The 17,933-nt window shown below is 35.6% G+C and overlaps 1 protein-coding gene across 2 annotated transcripts in view; it reads right to left on the bottom strand.

The window, feature by feature from the left end:
- Positions 1 to 4,411: 4,411 nt before the first annotated feature.
- The window catches only part of lmx1al (LIM homeobox transcription factor 1, alpha-like), an 84,117-nt gene continuing 70,595 nt past the window's right edge, over positions 4,412 to 17,933 (bottom strand). The window contains exons 7-9 of one of the 2 annotated variants that reach the window (XM_009299784.4): positions 17,381 to 17,498; positions 14,410 to 14,565; positions 4,412 to 11,592 (exon numbers count right to left, since the gene is read on the bottom strand). In XM_009299784.4, coding sequence (XP_009298059.1) covers positions 11,435 to 11,592; positions 14,410 to 14,565; positions 17,381 to 17,498 — 432 coding nt within the window. In that variant the 3' untranslated portion in view covers positions 4,412 to 11,434. The remainder of the gene's footprint in view (positions 11,593 to 14,409; positions 14,566 to 17,380; positions 17,499 to 17,933) is intronic. The other variant, XM_073945062.1, reaches the window with a different exon arrangement.

Genomic DNA, 17,933 nt, shown 5'->3' with positions numbered 1-17,933 from the left:
ACTATTAATAAATACAGGAATCAACTTAGAGTTGCAATCTTAATTATTAGCCTCCCTTTGAATTTTTTTTTTTTTTAAATATTTCCCTGTTGATGTTTAACAGAGCAAGAAAAAATTCACAGTATATCTGATTATGTTTTTTCTTCTGGAGAAAGTCTTATTTGTTTTATTTCAGCTAGAATAATATAAGTTTTAAATATTTTAAAAACCATATAAGGTCAGAATTATTCACCCCTTTCAGCTATATATTTGTTCGATAGTCTATAGAACAAACAATCGTTATACAATAACTTGCCTAATATTACCCTCACCTGCCTAGTTAACCTACATAATTAACCCAGTTAAGCCTTTAAATGTCACTTTAAGGTGTATAGAGGTGTCTTGAAAAATATCTAGTCAAATATTATTTACTGTCATCATGGCAAAGATAAAATAAATCAGTTATTAGAGATGAGTTATTAATACTATTATGTTTAGAAATGTGTTGAAAAAAATCTTCTCTCCGTTAAACAGAAATTGGGGGAAAAATAAACAGGGGGGTTCTGACTTCACCTGTAAATGGGTACACCCCATCTTGAGAATGAATATTTAGGTAATGTATTTATTTTAGTGACTGAACTACTGTAAATCAAACTAAAACTCCGTAAATGTTCAGAAACCGAAAGATATAATGTTTAAATTCATGTGAAAAATTGGGGAAAATTTCGAAATGACAAAATTTCAACAAAATGTTAATTTTAGTTTTGCTCTTTTAAATTTGTTTTCAATAATTTCCTATAACATATATTTGGCTGTATAGTTTTTGGATCGTTATTGTAAGTTATTTTGTTAGATAAGCTCCAGATTTGGCTTCAGTTCTGACTAATCTAATATATATGTACAAATATAATATTGTATAGCTTCTTATTAAAGCATTAACTTGAAAGATAGATTTGTGATGGGTGCACTTATATACAGTATGTCCTATCTATACCATACACTTATGATTTACATAACCTCACTAAAATGTCATTCTCTTCTTTATATACCAAAACATACTTGAGCATATTTAAAACGAGGATCATTTGATGTCATAAAATACTAACACAAAGTTTTTATACTATGGCACAGCGCTTCAAACCACTAGGGTTTGACCTTAGGTTTTTAATCATTGAAACTATAATAAAATCTAATATGATTATAATATTTCTTACAGGCCAGAGTAAGTGTTTTATAGGCCTCACTTCGCTTTAAAGTATAATTCATGCCATTAACAAAGTCTCACATTTATATTTAGCAGAAGATTTTGTGCAAAATGACTTACAATTGTGCAGGCATTCAGTGACTCAACAAGAAGAGGCAATACATATGAGAAGTGCTAGTTATTCAAAAGTATCTTGTTTATGCTCAGGAAATTTAGTGCTAGAGTAGGATTTTTTTAGTGAGAGAGAAAGTGCTTCAATAGTTGGTTTTTGAGATGAGATGGTTTTTAGTTGTCGTTTGAAGGATACAGGTGTACAAGTGGGAATGGGAAGATCATTCCACCAGGGAGGAACATTGGCCCCGTTTACACTACCAGTTAAATATGACCCAATTCCAATTTATTGCGCATATGTGACACAGAACGGAACTGTTCTATGATGGTGTAAACACAAAAAAAAACGCATGCATTTAGATATTCAGAGATCGGTTTCAGGCCTCCTTCATAGGTGGAAATAAATCAGTTATAAGTCGGATATTTGATGATGCGACGATCATGTCAGATCAGATTTATTGAAGCTTTCTGTTTTGTTCGTCATTAAACTTGCGACAATGTGGCACGTCTCCATGGTTTAATGACGTAGAAGGAAGAGCGTGTGTGGAGATGTCGACGCGGTAAACAACAACAGAGGAAACATGGAGGAGGAAAGTTATCAGTCGCCATACTTTGCTCCCACCAGGTCCTGAGATCTCTCTTGTACCCACAAATTCCTCTGAATGGTGGAGGACACAATATATAAACTATAAGCGCAAACTGCAATGACAGCCCTTTCCCTCCTCCTCCTGTGCCTCAAAATCATTTTAAAGTTGGGCGAACTTTGCACATTTCGCAGAGCTAAAAGCAAGACAGATTCTTCCATCGTAGCTAGTGTGGCGCAGATGCTAGAATTTGCCTTTATGCATTCACAGTGTCGTAAATTGTATGGGAAAGGTAAACACATGAATCAGATATGGGTTACAATTAAAAGAACGTGTAAGCAGACAGGCAAAAAATCTGATTTAAGCCGCCTTTCCACTGCACACGACATTTGGACACGACTGTCAGAATACGCCCCCTTGTGGCAGTCGCACAGAATTTTCAGTGTTGTCATGTACCATGGGAGAGAAGCTGATTCTTGTGGTGTTCGAAATAAAGTGCAAAAAAAATTACTCATTTATAATTAGAAATGTTTTTTAATATAGACTTTATTTATTTAAAAAAAAAAAAAAACTAGTATTTCTCATCTCGTGCGCACGGACCTGCTTGGACAATGCTAGAATACATCTCATCCGGTCGGCTGTTTGCATATGGTCTAGTCGCAGGTGTTCAAATATTTTAATGTATCCGGAGCTCAAATTGGATCCAGGCTTCCGCATACTCTCCATTGAAAATGAATGACCTCCGGTCTATTGCTTTTCATTTATTGTATGCAGAGAAAGGCGGCTATAGGCAACAAATCGGAATTCGGCAACAAGACCTGACAGTGTGAACGGGGCCATTGAATGAAAAGGTTTTGGAAAGTGATTTAATGCCTCAAGGTGGTGCTCTCACACTGACTGGAGGCTTATGGAGGGGATCTAGAACTTCGGGAGCAGGTGGAGGATGCAGTGCCAGTTTTTGTTTTAGCTCAATAAACTAATTAGCTGCTTATTGATAGTTAGTAGTAGTTGGGTTTAGATATAGAAGGGATGTAAAATAAAATCATACTTTATAAATGCTAATAAACAGTTAATATATTGATAATAAGCAGGTAATAAGCCAGTAGTACACTGAAAGAAATGACTTTTTAGTGTAGTCAAATCTAATCAGTTGACTCTCATAATTTTAAAATTGTAATATTGTCAAGGATAACTAGAATTTTCTAAGCACATATTTAGTATTTACACATTTCATGTCTTAAATGAAATGGGTGGAAAGAGTTAAATATTAATATTCATTTACCCATAATATTTAAATATTTTCTAATCATCAAAAACCTAGTATAAGTAAGTTTTAATAATGGATATGTTGGAATGGATAGTTTTCAGCATGCTTTGCAAAGGATTGAATTAAAAGCATTTTGAAAATAAAAGAAATCTTAGGTGTTTAAATTTGAGAGAAAGACTTGATTAAGAAGAGTTTTGAGTATGTCTTTTAGTTTTGAGGTTACCGGCTTGCAGAAGAGCAGCACTCATGCTTTGGGTCTTGCTATTTTTATTATCAGCATTAATGTTTGATGCTTAACTCAGAAAATCATAGCTGTGCTAACACTAGCGCTGACATCAGTAAGCATTTATAAAGTGAATTTGCTCTTGCTAGATGCATTTTCTTTAAAGTGAAATAAAACATTTCAAGTAGAAATGTCTTAATTAAACCAAGTTGCACCCAATGTACTAATTTGTAACTAATAAGATTTATGTAAATTGATAAAAGCAATGTTCCAACAAGAAAATGATATACTTGGTTCATTTAAATAAGACTCAAAAGTAAGAAAATCAATACCTTTTACTTAATGTTTAAGCTCTCCGAAATAAATTAAGCAAATTTGACATGATATTGACAAGTTAACCTAAAAAAGATAGTAAAAATTACTTGAAATTTGTTTGTGCAAATTCTTACGAGGATTATTTTAAGTAAATCTTAAGTAATTATTTTGCTTTGAATTGTTGCTTAATCTAAAGTGTTGCCATTTTATTTGTACATAATAATATCCGTTATACAGAATGATCATTTTACGAACATTTGCCCATTTTATTTTGTGAATCGATGCAGACACAAAATGGGCTAATAATACTAGCTTTAAGAGCTAAACAAATCTGTTTAGCATACCTGCTGATTTAATGTGAATGAATAAGTCAAACTTCAGGTTTATGTCATGTACAAAGGGTTTTTCTTGTTCTCTGTTAGTCATTATTTGAATGTTTTTCTCCTTACCTCAGCCTCGCTGTGTAATATTAAACTAAAGAATGCAGGCATGTAATGTCTCCCCCTCATATGCCCACCGGTTCCCCGCATCCAGGAACAAAAGAGCGAAGGGGAGGCATTAGATTAGGACTGCTTTGACCGCTGGGTAAACGGGTGGGAGGACACAAACTTCTAAGCCTTTGACCACCGGCCTGAACAGATCTTTCATTTATCATGACCAGAATAAAAAAGTAACTCTTATTCCCAGAATCACGCATATGAGCCATAAACCACACAGCCGAGCATCAGTGCTTGAAATGACGAGTTATATTGAAAAAATTGAGAACAACACACTAAAACACAGTCACCGAGGAAAACAGAAAGACATACCGATTAATCTCCTCATCAACAGCCGGAGAATTATTACACCACTCCAAAAAAATCAAACAGTTTCACAAATGAATGCTAGAAACTACATTTGAGTTGTTGTTTTTTTCATAAGCAGGTGGTGTTACTGTACATTCCTCCATATAAATATTACATTTCACATATACAGTGCATCATGCTGCAACATAAATATTCCCATGATATTTCAAATAGCCAACAAGAAGAACAGAATGAGTAAAAAGAGGCGAAGTACAGGTATGACAATAGTGGCAATCACTACAACAGTCATGTGACCAACACATTTAGGTAGTATATTACATTAAAGCACACTTTGCCAAAAGTACACGTCTTGTAACATTTAAGGGGTATTTTTTGTAACACTTTGTGCTATTTTTCTTGTTATAGATGTCGTATTTATGATCGACCCTGTATCGGTGATTATATCTAAACCCTGTGACGGCAGTAACCCTGATTCTTTCCTCATCATAAAGTCAGTTTTTCCTATTTTACCTGATGCCTAACAATCTAAAACTCTGCCTGTTTCTTCATGCTGAAAATCTACCCTGTGTCCAAACTTTATACACTTCAAAACCTGAGATCGAAATTAAATCATGTCATTCGTGATTTTGTTAAAAATTTATATATACCTCCATACTTGTGGTCAAATCAAGCGCTGTATTTTATTTGATTTAATCGATGTGTGTTTTGATAGTGTCGACTGAGTCACTGTGGTATGTGTGTCTGCTCTGCTCTACGAACCCCGTCAAAACTCCCTCACTCGTTTTGTCTGAGATATTTTATGCAGTGTTGCATTATCCTAAAGATATTTCATTATTTATGATCTATTTTATTTTTAATGCACAATTTAAAGTATAGCTCACCCAAAATGTTTAATTTCCTTTATTTATTCACACTCAGGTGTTTACTAGCTACTTAATTTCTGTCATCTGTTGAATACGAAAACAAGATTTTCTGAAGAAACCTGAAAAAAGACATAAGAGAAGAGAGTAAATATGAGAAAGATTTGTAAACGTTGAGTATGAGTAAATGATGACAGCATTTTGTACTTTGGGTGAACTATTCCTTTAGGGCAGCATTAAGAAAACACTGGGAAAGCACTGAACACTAGGTAACACTTTACAATAAGGTTCATTAGTAAATGCATTTACTAACATGAACTAATCATGAACAACACATGTACAGCATTTATTAATCATAATTGAACATTTACTAATGCATTATTAACATCCAAGTCCATGCTTGTTAACATTAGTTAATGCACCATGAGTTAATATGAACTAACAATGAACTACTGTATTTTCATTAACTAACATTAACTAACATGAATAAATATTGTTGTAAATGTATTGTTCGTTGTTTGTTCATGTTAGTAAATGCAATAATTAACATCAACTAATGAACCTAATTGTAAAGTGTGACCGAACACTAAATATTAAAGAAATAAAAAATAGAAATAAAGAAAAACTACCTAATAATTTTTTAATGAGAGAAATTTAACATTATAAAGGTGCACCCGGTATTATTTTTCTTTTTAGACATGAACAAAATCAATCCTTTTTCAAACAAATAATGTATAATTATGCATTATAATGAGATTAGCCTGTTTTTATAGCTGTATGTAATTGTCATACATTTATTTTAGCTTTTTGAAATACTTTATTTTATTACATATTGTGTTTGAAATGCTGCGTTCATGCCACTAGGTGTCAGTTGAACACCAAGACATTTACTTTATCAGTCTGCTCCTTGTACTGTAGATTAGCAAAAAACTACACTGCAAAACCCAGAGTTAAGATGACTGAAACCATTTGAAAAAACCGATTGCAACAAATTATTTACATTCAAAACCTAATCCTAATGAGTAATGTGAACTTAATCCATTAGAGTAAATGAAGAAATTTGAGCACTGTAAAACCTGATAAATGAAGAGAAATCAAACCGAGTACTGTAAAACCCAGTAAGTTAAGGCAACTCAAACAGTTTGAGGAAACCGATTGCTACAAACCATTTGAGTTAAAAAGCTAATCTATGCTGTGAACTTATTCCATTAAAGAAAACTCTTGAAGATGCACTCAGTGGTTATTATTACACTGTAAAACCCATCAGTCAACTTTATCAAATGAAATGAGTGTAGTTAACTCAAAATTCACTGAAAGTTAATTCTACTCACTTGAAAAGAGTTTTGAATTCAGTATTGAAGGTAATGAGTTAATTAAATACCTCATTACTTCAACTTAGAAGAACATAAGGATGGTAATAACAGTTGTAGGAGTGATATGAAATTTTACTGTGGATTTGTCCAAAATATCTTACTGTATCCTTTATAGTGCACTATTTTAGTGGACAGCCATGTGTCCAAACAGAACAATTGGCTTATTCCTTGACACATTCAGTGGACTTTATATGTTTAAACTTAATATTTTTTTGTAGGCCAATCTGAAAGTTTGCATCAACTGGGCTCCCTTATTGGTAAAAACTAATTATTAGGATTTATTTATTAAGATGAACCCCTTGAGATGCACCATTACATTTTTCAGACGTCCCACAATGTATCACGATCACATCATAATAACGACAAAAGATGCCGGTTGCATGACTTTAACGTCACCAAAATAATTCCAAACAAATTCCTGAAAGAACATGAACATCAAAACAGAGAGGCTGTAATGGATGTTTGTATATGACACTTTCTTTAGTCAATGTTTTAGAGCTCTATCGAGTGTGCTACTGATCTGTTATTGCAGAAAAAAATGTGAAAATATTTTGAGCTTGTGTCATGTATCCAAAGACATAATAATAAAAAGCTAATTGATTTGGATGATGAAACTGAAAGAGCTAAAATGGGAAGTTGTTTGAGGGTTTTGGCTTTTAAATTCAGCTCATCCCTGCAGCACTCTGTTTGTTATTAATAAGGAATAGTGAATGAGAGGCATTTTCAGACACAACCGTGCTCAATTCATAGAGTAAAGGGTGAGGTAATACTTACACCAGTGTTTCATAAACCTGTTCATAGAGGCACACCAAGAGTACATATTTTGGGTGTCTCTTTTTATCTAACCCAATACATGTGTGTAATAGATAAAACTCTTTGTCTGACTGTCAACACACAACAACTGGACGTCAAAGCTGTAATGTGATTGGTTATGAAGATCCAATTTGTCAGTATTCTTTGTCCAATGGTAGAGCAGCAGACTCCTCTAATAACAATCAGAACATTTTCATTTCACCTCCTCTAATAACATCAGAACATTTCACAGACTTTTCTGTGGCATGTGAAATCGCATACTGTCTGTATAGGTAGTGTATTTGAATGTGAACTTGCCTCACAACTGTTAAAAAACCACCACTTATATACAGTAATATGAATATGAGTAGTGTACTAATGAAATTCAGAGTACGTCTCAATCATCTTCATAAGTCGTGAATCAGTATTGTAGGTGTTGTACATAATGTCAGGCACTGGTGAGAACGGTGCCTTGATTTTCTCCACAGAACGTTGTACAATATCAAATCTTGTACTAATGAAATGAATAAATGTAATGAATAAAAGCAGAACTGATATTTTACACATATTAGGTTCATAAATTAATACATACTTTTAAAAAAGTACATTATAGGTAAACTGACTTAAAGCATTAATTCATTAGAAATATTTGCTTAATTGTTCTGTACTCGTGTTAACGATGTTTATGTTTAAAAAAATAAACTCTCATTGTGTTTGCTGATTTGATTTATGTGATTCATGTTTCAAACTTAAGAACTTCCATTTAGGAAACATAGGCTGTGTTCCAGTCCAATTTTTTATACCCTTCACTTGCTAACTTCCCTCCTACTTGTATCTTCGAATGCACATCACTGATTATATTACACACGTGTCCAATACTGGAGGAACACCTTGAGGGTTTAAATTGAACCCACTAAACCAGGGGTTTTCAAACTTGCTCCTGGAGTGCCGGTGTCCTGCAGATTTTAGCTCCCACTTGCCTCAACACACCTCTAAAGATGTTTCTAGAAAGTCTAGTAAAGCTGCAGTCACACTGGACTTTTGTTCCCATAGACTTCCATTCATATGCACACGAATGCGTCAGACCTGAAACGCAAGCTTGTGTGCCAAGCTGACCTGCGAAATTGCATCACTTGACTGCGTGAGACCAATTGAGGATCAAACATGACCTCGGGAACAGAATTTTAAAACATGGACCAATCGCTTGCTTTTTTAAATGTCTAATCATCTTGTTTAATCCCGCCTATTTTCGTAGCGCTGTACTGACCACAGCATAAAGCTGCGGTCACGATAGAGTTTGTGTGTGTGAAATTCTGCGAAAAGAGGCTGGATAAAACAAGATGATTAGACATTAAAAAAGCAAGCGATTTGCTCCATGTTTTAAATTCCTGTCCAGAGAAGGCATGTTTTGATCCTCGATTGGTCTCACGCAGTCAAGTGATGCGATTTCGCAGGTCAGAGTTCACCAAGCTTCAACTTTGCACCACAGCAACCTGCGAAACTTGAGGCATGACCCTGCGTTTCCGGTCTGACGCATTTGCGTGCGTATGAATGGAAGTCTATGGAGAGACAAGTCCAGTGTGACCGCAGCTTAAGAGCTTGATTAGCTAGACCAGGTGTGTCTGATTGGAGTTGAAGCTCAAATCTGCAAGACATCGGCCCTCCAGGGCCGAGATTGAGAACTGCTGCCCTAAACCCTTAAGCAGTCGCAATCGCATTGCATTCTGGGACAAATAAGTTCTGGGATGGACAAATGAATCCAACTCCCTCCACCGGTCAAAATCAAGGGCGTGATTATGTAAGCTTTCCTCATTCACTTGATGAAGTAGAACGCACTTTAAGATGGGAAGTGTTAAGAGAAATTCACAAGTGCGTATCTAAAAATTAATTGAAATGCAGCCTTAGTGACTATCTATGTTCCCTGATATCCATGGTTACATTTTTCAGGGAATTAAAGTTTTAATTCTTTGGAAATATTTGGTGATTGAGACAGCCCTTAAAATGGCTGACACCCTGGTCCGTGCACGACTACTTTGCAAGAAAGCTTTGATTGAGACGTACCCTCAGATGTACTGAATCCACCATGTTTTAATTATCGCATGACTTACCAGTGTCAGTTGCGTCTTTTCAATGCCATTCATAAATCTTATGTGGCCTCATGAGATAGTAGACTACATTGAATGCAGACTACAGAATCTCAGTAGCAGGTCATGCTGGTTCTTTTCAACTACTACTGTTAAATCAAATACTATCAATTTGTATAGTCTAGTTTTTCAGACTATGTGTGCAATGTTTGATGTACTTTGAAGTCTTTCCTAATGAGCAGAAGAGTTGGTTCAGGTGAGTTTGATTAGGAACAGCTGCAGAATTTGTCATGTTAATGTGCCTCTAGGAACAAGTTTGGGAAACTATGACTTGGGCCTTGTCCATACTAATAAATTGTCATGTAAAAATCTGAAAGTTTAGCATTTATTCCACACTTAGAAGGTGTTTTTGTTAATATAAACGCCTCTTTTACAAAACATTCTCCAATGAATGAATATAAAAACGTAGGCTGTAAAATTGAGCTTTTCAAAAACAATGACATGGTTCATGTGATGCAGTCACTTATCTGTAAACATGATAGCTTTCAGTTTCTCTGTATGTCTGAACTTTGAGAGATCTTTTTGAGATGAGAATTTGAGAATCTTTACTGTTGGGGCGTCATCAGCATGTTTTCACAAATTTGTGCAATTTTATACTCTCATGTCACTCACACCAACTCGACCTCATCATACATGCATCTAAATGAACGGAAGATGCAAGTCAAAGCATCTTACGTTTTACTAAAGCACAGTACATGGGCGGACATTATTTCACACATATTTAAGTGATTTCAGAGTGGTAAAGCAACTTTTGGAAAATGCTAGTTTGGACGGAGAATGTTTTTAGATAAACACACTTTTTTTCGTGAATATGCATTAGCGGTGTTGTGGGTAACGCATTACAAATACTATAAGTTACGTAATAACATTACTTTTCTAAGTAACGTGTAAAGTAATGTATTGCTTTTAAAAACGAAGTAATAATGATTGAGTTACTTTTTAAAAACCGTAAAGTGGGTTATTTTTCAGTTTAGTTAATTCACATTTAAAAAAAATAATTGCTGACTTAAAATGGCCGTAGTCACATTGAAAATGAAGATGGCAGAGCCTTACATTTCTGCGATGAAAAATTCTCATTATTCCTCTAAATGGAGGAAAAGAAAAAGAGTATAATCTGAATGGACAGTGGTTTTACTTTTTAATAAGTACAAAAAGTAGCAAACGCATTGATTTAAAGGGTCATTAATCTGCATATACGGCATTTATAGCTCTGGGGTCAAGTTCTTCGAAGATAACATTATCCCACATTAATTTATGTTTGGTTTTTTTTTAGGTAAATGAAGGTTATACAGTGTGTTGTTCATTGCAGGACTCTTCAGTTTAAAAAAGAAGAAAGAAAACCCAGCAAGATCTGAAAAAGATCAAGCCTCAACCAGGTCAGAAAAGATAAAGCAAAAGTAACTCAAAAGTAACAATACATTACTTACCCTAAAAAGTAATGCAACTACTTCCCTTTTTAGAGAGTAACTATTGTAATGGATTACTTTCTAAAGAAACTTTCCCCAACACTGTGCATTTGTGCAGCTGCCTGTTGATGTGTCTATGATAAAAGAGTGCATTTGGTAAGCATGTTATTCCAGTGAATTCCCATTCTGTCCATAACATTCTGCATTTCACAGGGTCTGATCCTGTCCTGGTTTGGCTGTTTAAAGCTTGATTGGCACCACTAAGATGTGAATTTAGTAATTGAAGTAGGTTATGATGTTGAACGACACCTCACTGTATCTGCTGCTCCCTGCAGTGCTGTTGGAGCGCTTTAACTAGGCTGAACCAGGGTCATGAAGTAAAGTAGGAGTTCTGCATGGAGTAGAGGCGATCGATGGGGTTTCCTATGCGGCCTGCCAGAACGCTGCCATCCGCAGTCGACAAGAGACAGTCGCCAAGATGACTGAGGCTTCCATCACTGTCTAGGTCATGGAAAACCGTCTCTGAGTCTGTAATGAGGCAAATACAAATTGTTTCAATACTAATTCATTTTAAGGGTTAGTTCACACAAAAAATGAAGATTGTTTTATTAACCCGTTTTCATCCACTTTGGGGTGATTTTGAGTCTTAATTTAGCCACAACTTTCTCTGTGTTTCAGCAAATGGAATGAATATTAATGGCAAATTTTATTTTGACGCATATTTTGGGAAAATGCTTTGACATTTGCAAATTTACTACCCTAACATTATGTTAGCGGCTGTTTTCATTATAATGACATTTTTTGATTGCAAAGCTATGACACCATATAATCCTGCATTCTTGATTGTTGGTGGTTTTACCTTTTGGGGAGAGATAAAATGTGCATTTTTTTACCGTTGATCATCAGTTGCAGTGCAAAAACCTTAGTTTCTGGCTTTTTATGGAGTATAGTGTGTGTGATAGGTGTAAGATAGATCTCTGGAAAATTAACTTGATATGTCACCTCAGCTCTCAGAAAAACACAGTAAACAAAAGTGTATTTTTGCACGCACACACTTTAATCTGCTGTTTTTTTCCATAGAACGCTATTTAAAAGCCATAGATGTTTTTGCACGGGCCTATCTAAAGGTTTAATGGTGCGCACTGATGACCAACAGTATAAATTACAAATTGTACTGTACCTCTTCCTAACAGGGAAAACCAACAACAGTCAAGAATGCAAAATTATTTGGCATCAAGTCATTGCAATCAAAAAATGTCATTGTAATGCAAGTCGGTGGGGTCAAAAACGGCCACCAACATAATGAAAGGGAAGTACATTTGAATGATACACAAGTGTTAATTACTCACCCTCATGTTGTGACATTCAATCATCTTCAAAACACAAATTAAGATATTTTAGATGAAATCGGAGAGCTCTCTCATCCTCCATAGACAGCAATGTTTCAGACTTGTTCAAAGTCTAGAAAAATACCAACACAATTCCTCAAAACTGACCATTCAGTGGTTCAATCAAAAATTTTCAAGCTACAATAATTCTTATGTGTGCACATAAGAAAAAACGACTAATTTATTCAACTGTTTCTTTTCCTCAGTTTATTGTGCATACCTGCCAGCCAACATTTGTCTCCGAAATTCCCTGAGACCACTAGGTTGGGATGGCTGTGTGTGTTTGTCTAAATAACACGGATGAGAACTGGGTTAGTAACTGTACTGTGGTGTTAGTAACTGGTTAGTAACTGGTTTTGGGAGACCGCTGCAATCAGATATGATATACCAAAGTTGGAGACCCTGGGGTGTTACAGACTATACCAAAAAGCTGAGGACCGGGGGTAGGGGGAAATCACAGGAGTTTTCCAACCAAACGGGAAGGTGAGGAGAAATGGGTCTAAAATATCGGAACCCCAAAAATAAAAACCAACTAGTTATAGAAAAAGAACGATTAAACATGTCCATTATAAAAAAAAAATGTTGTTGTTGTTTTAACCCAACTTTGGTTAAATATAAACAAAACCAGAATTGGGATTATTACAAATATTTATATTTATTAAAATAAATGTATTATTAATATTACCATTATTATACAATTATTATTATAAATAAATAACTGAAAACAATTCAAAAAGTCACTGGAAAGCAACGTAAAGATAAAACTAGAGTGATATGCTAAGATCACAAGAAATATTTTGTATGAATATTGTTTATGACAATTTTATAGAATATATATATATATATATATACATACAGTTGAAGTCAAAATTATTAGCCCCCTTTTGATTTTATTTTTATATTTTTTTTAAATATTTCCTAAATGATTTTTAAGAGAGCAAGGAAATTTTCAGAGTATGTCTGATAATATTTTTTCTTCTGGAGAAAGTCTTATTTGTTTTATTTCAGCTAGAATAAAAGCAGTTATTAATTTTTTAAAAAACATTTTTGGGACAAAATTATTAGCCCCTTTAAGCTATTTTTTTCGATAATCTACAGAACAAATCATCATTATACAATAACTTGCCTAATTACCCTAACCTGCCAAGTTCACCGTATTAACCTAGTTAAGCCTTTAAATGTGACTTTAAGCTGTATAGAAGTGTCTTGAAAAATATCAAGTAAAATATTATTTATTTTTATTATGTCAAAGATAAAATAAATCAGTTATTAGAAATAGTAATTTAAAACTATTATGCTTAGAAATGTGCTGAAACAATTTTCCCTCCATTAAACAGAAATTTGTGAAAAAAATAAACGGGCGCTAATAATTCAGGGGGGCTAATAATTCTGACTTCAACTGTATATATATATACGGCCTTCTCATGAACGAGGAGAAGAAAAAAGTTTAAAATAGTCCAATAGTACCTGGATGAAACCTTTATGATGCAAGCGATGCAATATCAGACACAATGCACTCAATGGAGTGAGTGACATCACTATGACGGGCAGGGTTAGGGGTGGAGTTAGGGGAGCGCATTAAGTAGCATTGGATGCAGCTCAGATTGCACTGCAACAGGTCTGCATCCAGACCCCTCTCAAATAGTCGCTATTTTAGTTTTATGTGCACACAAAAGTATTGTGCATGTTACTATTCTGTTTGAACCACTGAATGCATATGGACTGATTTGGGGAGGATTTTTGGTTCTTTTTCTGGACTTTAAGCGTCTCAGGATCTTTGCCGTCTATGGAGGATCAGAGAGCTTTAAGATTTCATCTAAAATATATTCATTTAAGTTCAGGAGATTGTAATGACATGAGGGTGAGTAATTAATAAAATACTAAAGTCATTCTGCGATTAACTATTTAATAAGACATGATAACCAGTGCTGATGTTGATACAGTGAGAAACTCTTACCATAGGAGTGCATCTGGTCAGGGCCCAGCTGTGGAGGCGTGAGGCCGTGTCTAAACTGCTCGCTGCCATATATGTTTGGATCTATAGCCAGCAGTTGTTGTCGAGGCAGAGAGGAATATGAGAGCAGACCGTCCAGTCCGTGAGTGCTGGAGCCATCTGTGGAGAGACAGAGTGGGGTTTACATATTTCTTAAAGTACACATGAAATCAAATCTAACATATTGATTTTGTTTGCTAACATTGCAAGTATTGAGGGGAATAATTCATTTGTGCATGTCATTAAGAAAAAAAAAACAAAACATTTGCCCTTGTAATCGAAAATGAAAATCTGTAAACACACTTCCTGTTTGTTTTCAGTTCAATATTTAGATTACGTCTGTCTAAGGTATTGTGCTTGGTTAAATTTCCTTTAAGGCAGGGGTGTCCAAACTCGGTCCTGGAGGGCCGATATCCTGCAGATTTTAGCTCCAACTTGCCTCAACACACCTGCAAAGATGTTTCTAGAAAGCCTAGCTTGATTAGCTAGCCCAGGGGTCCGTTCTTCGTACGTGGATTACTCAATTAGCTGGATATGGATATTGACAATTTGACACGATCCACGATTGTTTCGTTATTCAAAACTCAATTGAGACTTGTTGTCATAGCAACAGTTCTGGTAGCTTAAACCTACTTGGGAGCAGGTTCATTTCATAAAAACAGGATTAGGTCAGTTCAAGCAAAGATAATACTGAAAGTATTGTACCAAATGCTGATATTTTCTTACAGTGGTTATATACACTTAGGAAAATAGAATATATCTATTTTTAACTATATATATATATATATATATATATATATATATATATATATATATATATATATATATATATATATATATATATATATATATATATATATAGTTAAAAAATATATATTGATAAAACTTATGGAATCTGCATTTAGAAATAAAAGTAAAAGACTGCCACCTTGTAGTTCAAAGACAAAATTTATTGATATGAACTTTTTAGATATTTCCCAGAGATGGATTGCGGCTGGAAGGGCATCCGCTGCGTAAAAATGTGCTGGATAAGTTGGCGGTTCATTCCGCTGTGGCAACCCCAGATTAATAAAGGGACTAAGCCGACAAGAAAATGAATGAATAAATGAACTTTTTAGATACAAGCGCGCAATACATGCACAATATTAAAAAAGGATAATAATTTATGCAGTCATGCACGTGTTTTGACCGCTAATATACCAGTGATTTGATGTTTCCCAAAAGTTGCAGACACCTTTACCGATATCAAAATGCTTTTTGATGCAAAATTAATTTCTAGTTATTCCTTATGCCGATTAAAAAAACTTGAGTAGGCCTAGGCTACTATAATAAAGAAAATCTAAATACAGTGTTATGCATTAAAATACATGATAAATACTCTTGACACATAAAAGTGTAAAGCCTGCAGCTCACAACAACTGTGTAAAGTTATAGCATATCATATTTAACAAACTGTTTACTGCAAATTTTATGTAATTTTGCTTACATGGATTGTTGAATATTAGTCAGATGATGTCATTACGCTGCTGTGCCGTCAGCCAATCATTGCATTGCTAAATATAATTTCGAGGATCGACAGATCTGTCCTTCCAACACAAGCAGCGATCTCAGATCAGTTTATCCAGACATTATAATCTAATTCACGAACTTGTTTGAAGGACCAAATTAGCCAGAGATCAGTTATCAAGATTAAAAGATCCATGATCTGCCAAATCATCTTAGATAATTTAAGCGAGGTACGAAAAACGGACCCCAGGTGAGTCTGATTGGGGTTGGAACTAAACTTTGCAGTACACCGGCCCTCCAGGACCAAGTTTGGACATGCCTACTTTAAGGCAAATCATTAGAGAAGGGTATAAACCAGGCATGTCAAACTCAATTCCTGGAGGACCGCAGCCCTGCACAGTTTAGTTCCAACCCTAATTAAACTAATTGCATCCTTAAGGCTTGTTTGAAACCTACAGGTAAGTGTTGGAGCAGGGTTGGAACAAAACTGTGCACGGCTGTGGCCATCCAGCAATTGAGTTTGACATCCCTGGTATAAATGGAGGTTGGAAGCAGCTTCAGGTTTGCGGAAATTGAGCTCCAAGTGGGTGAACCTTCAAGCTTCAAGTGGGCTGTACAAACCTGGAGTTTTTATTTATTTAATGTCTTGTACATGACATGGAATCCAATATTGTGATTTATGAATTTCTACTCCTACCCCAACCCCAAACCCAACTTCACAGTATCGTGATGTGCTTTATTAATATCTGCTCCACCTACACCACCTAAACCCAACCTACTGAAAGTCACCCAACTTATTTGCGGTGTAATGCCTCCCACTCGGAGGTTCCAGGCTGCAGCGATACCTACTTGAGTCATTTCACTTGGCAGGCATCTTTGAAACACCTCCGAGTGTTTCTCCGAGTGTTTCTGCTTGAATGGGGAAACATCAAATTCTCCAAAATTGCTTTACATTAGGAATCACCAATAAAATTAAACAACAGCTGTCTCTTAAATTACATTTCTAAACGTTCAAATCACACAAAACCTACAGAAACTAATTTCTGGTCCAAGTCTCTCCACCGGAAAACCATCAGTCTATAGCAATCGATAATTGTCTCCTGTACTAGATGGTGGGGCATAATTTGCTACTTCTTTCCCCCATTTAAACCTATACAATACGTCTTGTGTATTCTATTGTCTTTGGCCCCTCCAACTGTCAGTTTAGTCAGAAATGGTCTGAGAGGTTGTAATAACTCTCCAAAAACCCTTCTTTCTGAATGAAATGCCAACTTCACTATATCCAATCAGCTTGCAGTAAAAAAACAAGCCACGCCCACTGTTTTCTCATGATGTTTAGTTGAACTATGTCACAACATGAAAAACAACCACACAGCTTTTGGTTCATGCGCACTTTTCACACAGTTGTCCTTAGTTGTGTGTGTCTTACCCTCGCTGTCGTCGTTACTCTGGCGCCCCCCTCTGCTCGGGCCCCGTCTGGAGCCCCCCATCTGCTCCTGTTCTTGCTGCTGCTGTTGCTGCTGCTGTCTGCGGGCGATCTTCTTCATCTGAACAACAGACTAATGCCATCAGCTGCTCCTGGATCAGCACTCACATCTAATACTCATGTACCAATTAGCCTAGGTCTGTTCAACTTCACACTGACAACAATTCAATCGCTTGAGGTCAGAAGGTGCAGTGCTGTTAAATGCTAATTAAGAGTACACTGAGGGCATACTCGCACTATGTACAGTTGCCTTGAACCGGGCCAAAGCACGCTTGCACTCACACTTCTCAACGATCCGGGAAACGGGCCTGTGCATGGTTAGGATAGCATAGTGTGACTAGTATGTCTTAAGTGATGTTTGAAGAACAGTATTGAGCAGAGTGTCAGATCGCTACCCAGAACATACTTGCAGCCAATCAGAAGTAAGGGGCCTGTCTAGTATTGATTGTGGAGATATTAAAAAGGGACTGTGTTCTTGTCTATGTTTTTGTTTGTC

Source organism: Danio rerio, chromosome 3 (assembly GCF_049306965.1).
Source record: "Danio rerio strain Tuebingen ecotype United States chromosome 3, GRCz12tu, whole genome shotgun sequence".
NCBI lineage: Eukaryota > Metazoa > Chordata > Actinopteri > Cypriniformes > Danionidae > Danio > Danio rerio.
Note: the sequence above shows the minus strand (reverse complement) of the source record. Positions and strands in the feature narration are given on the sequence as shown.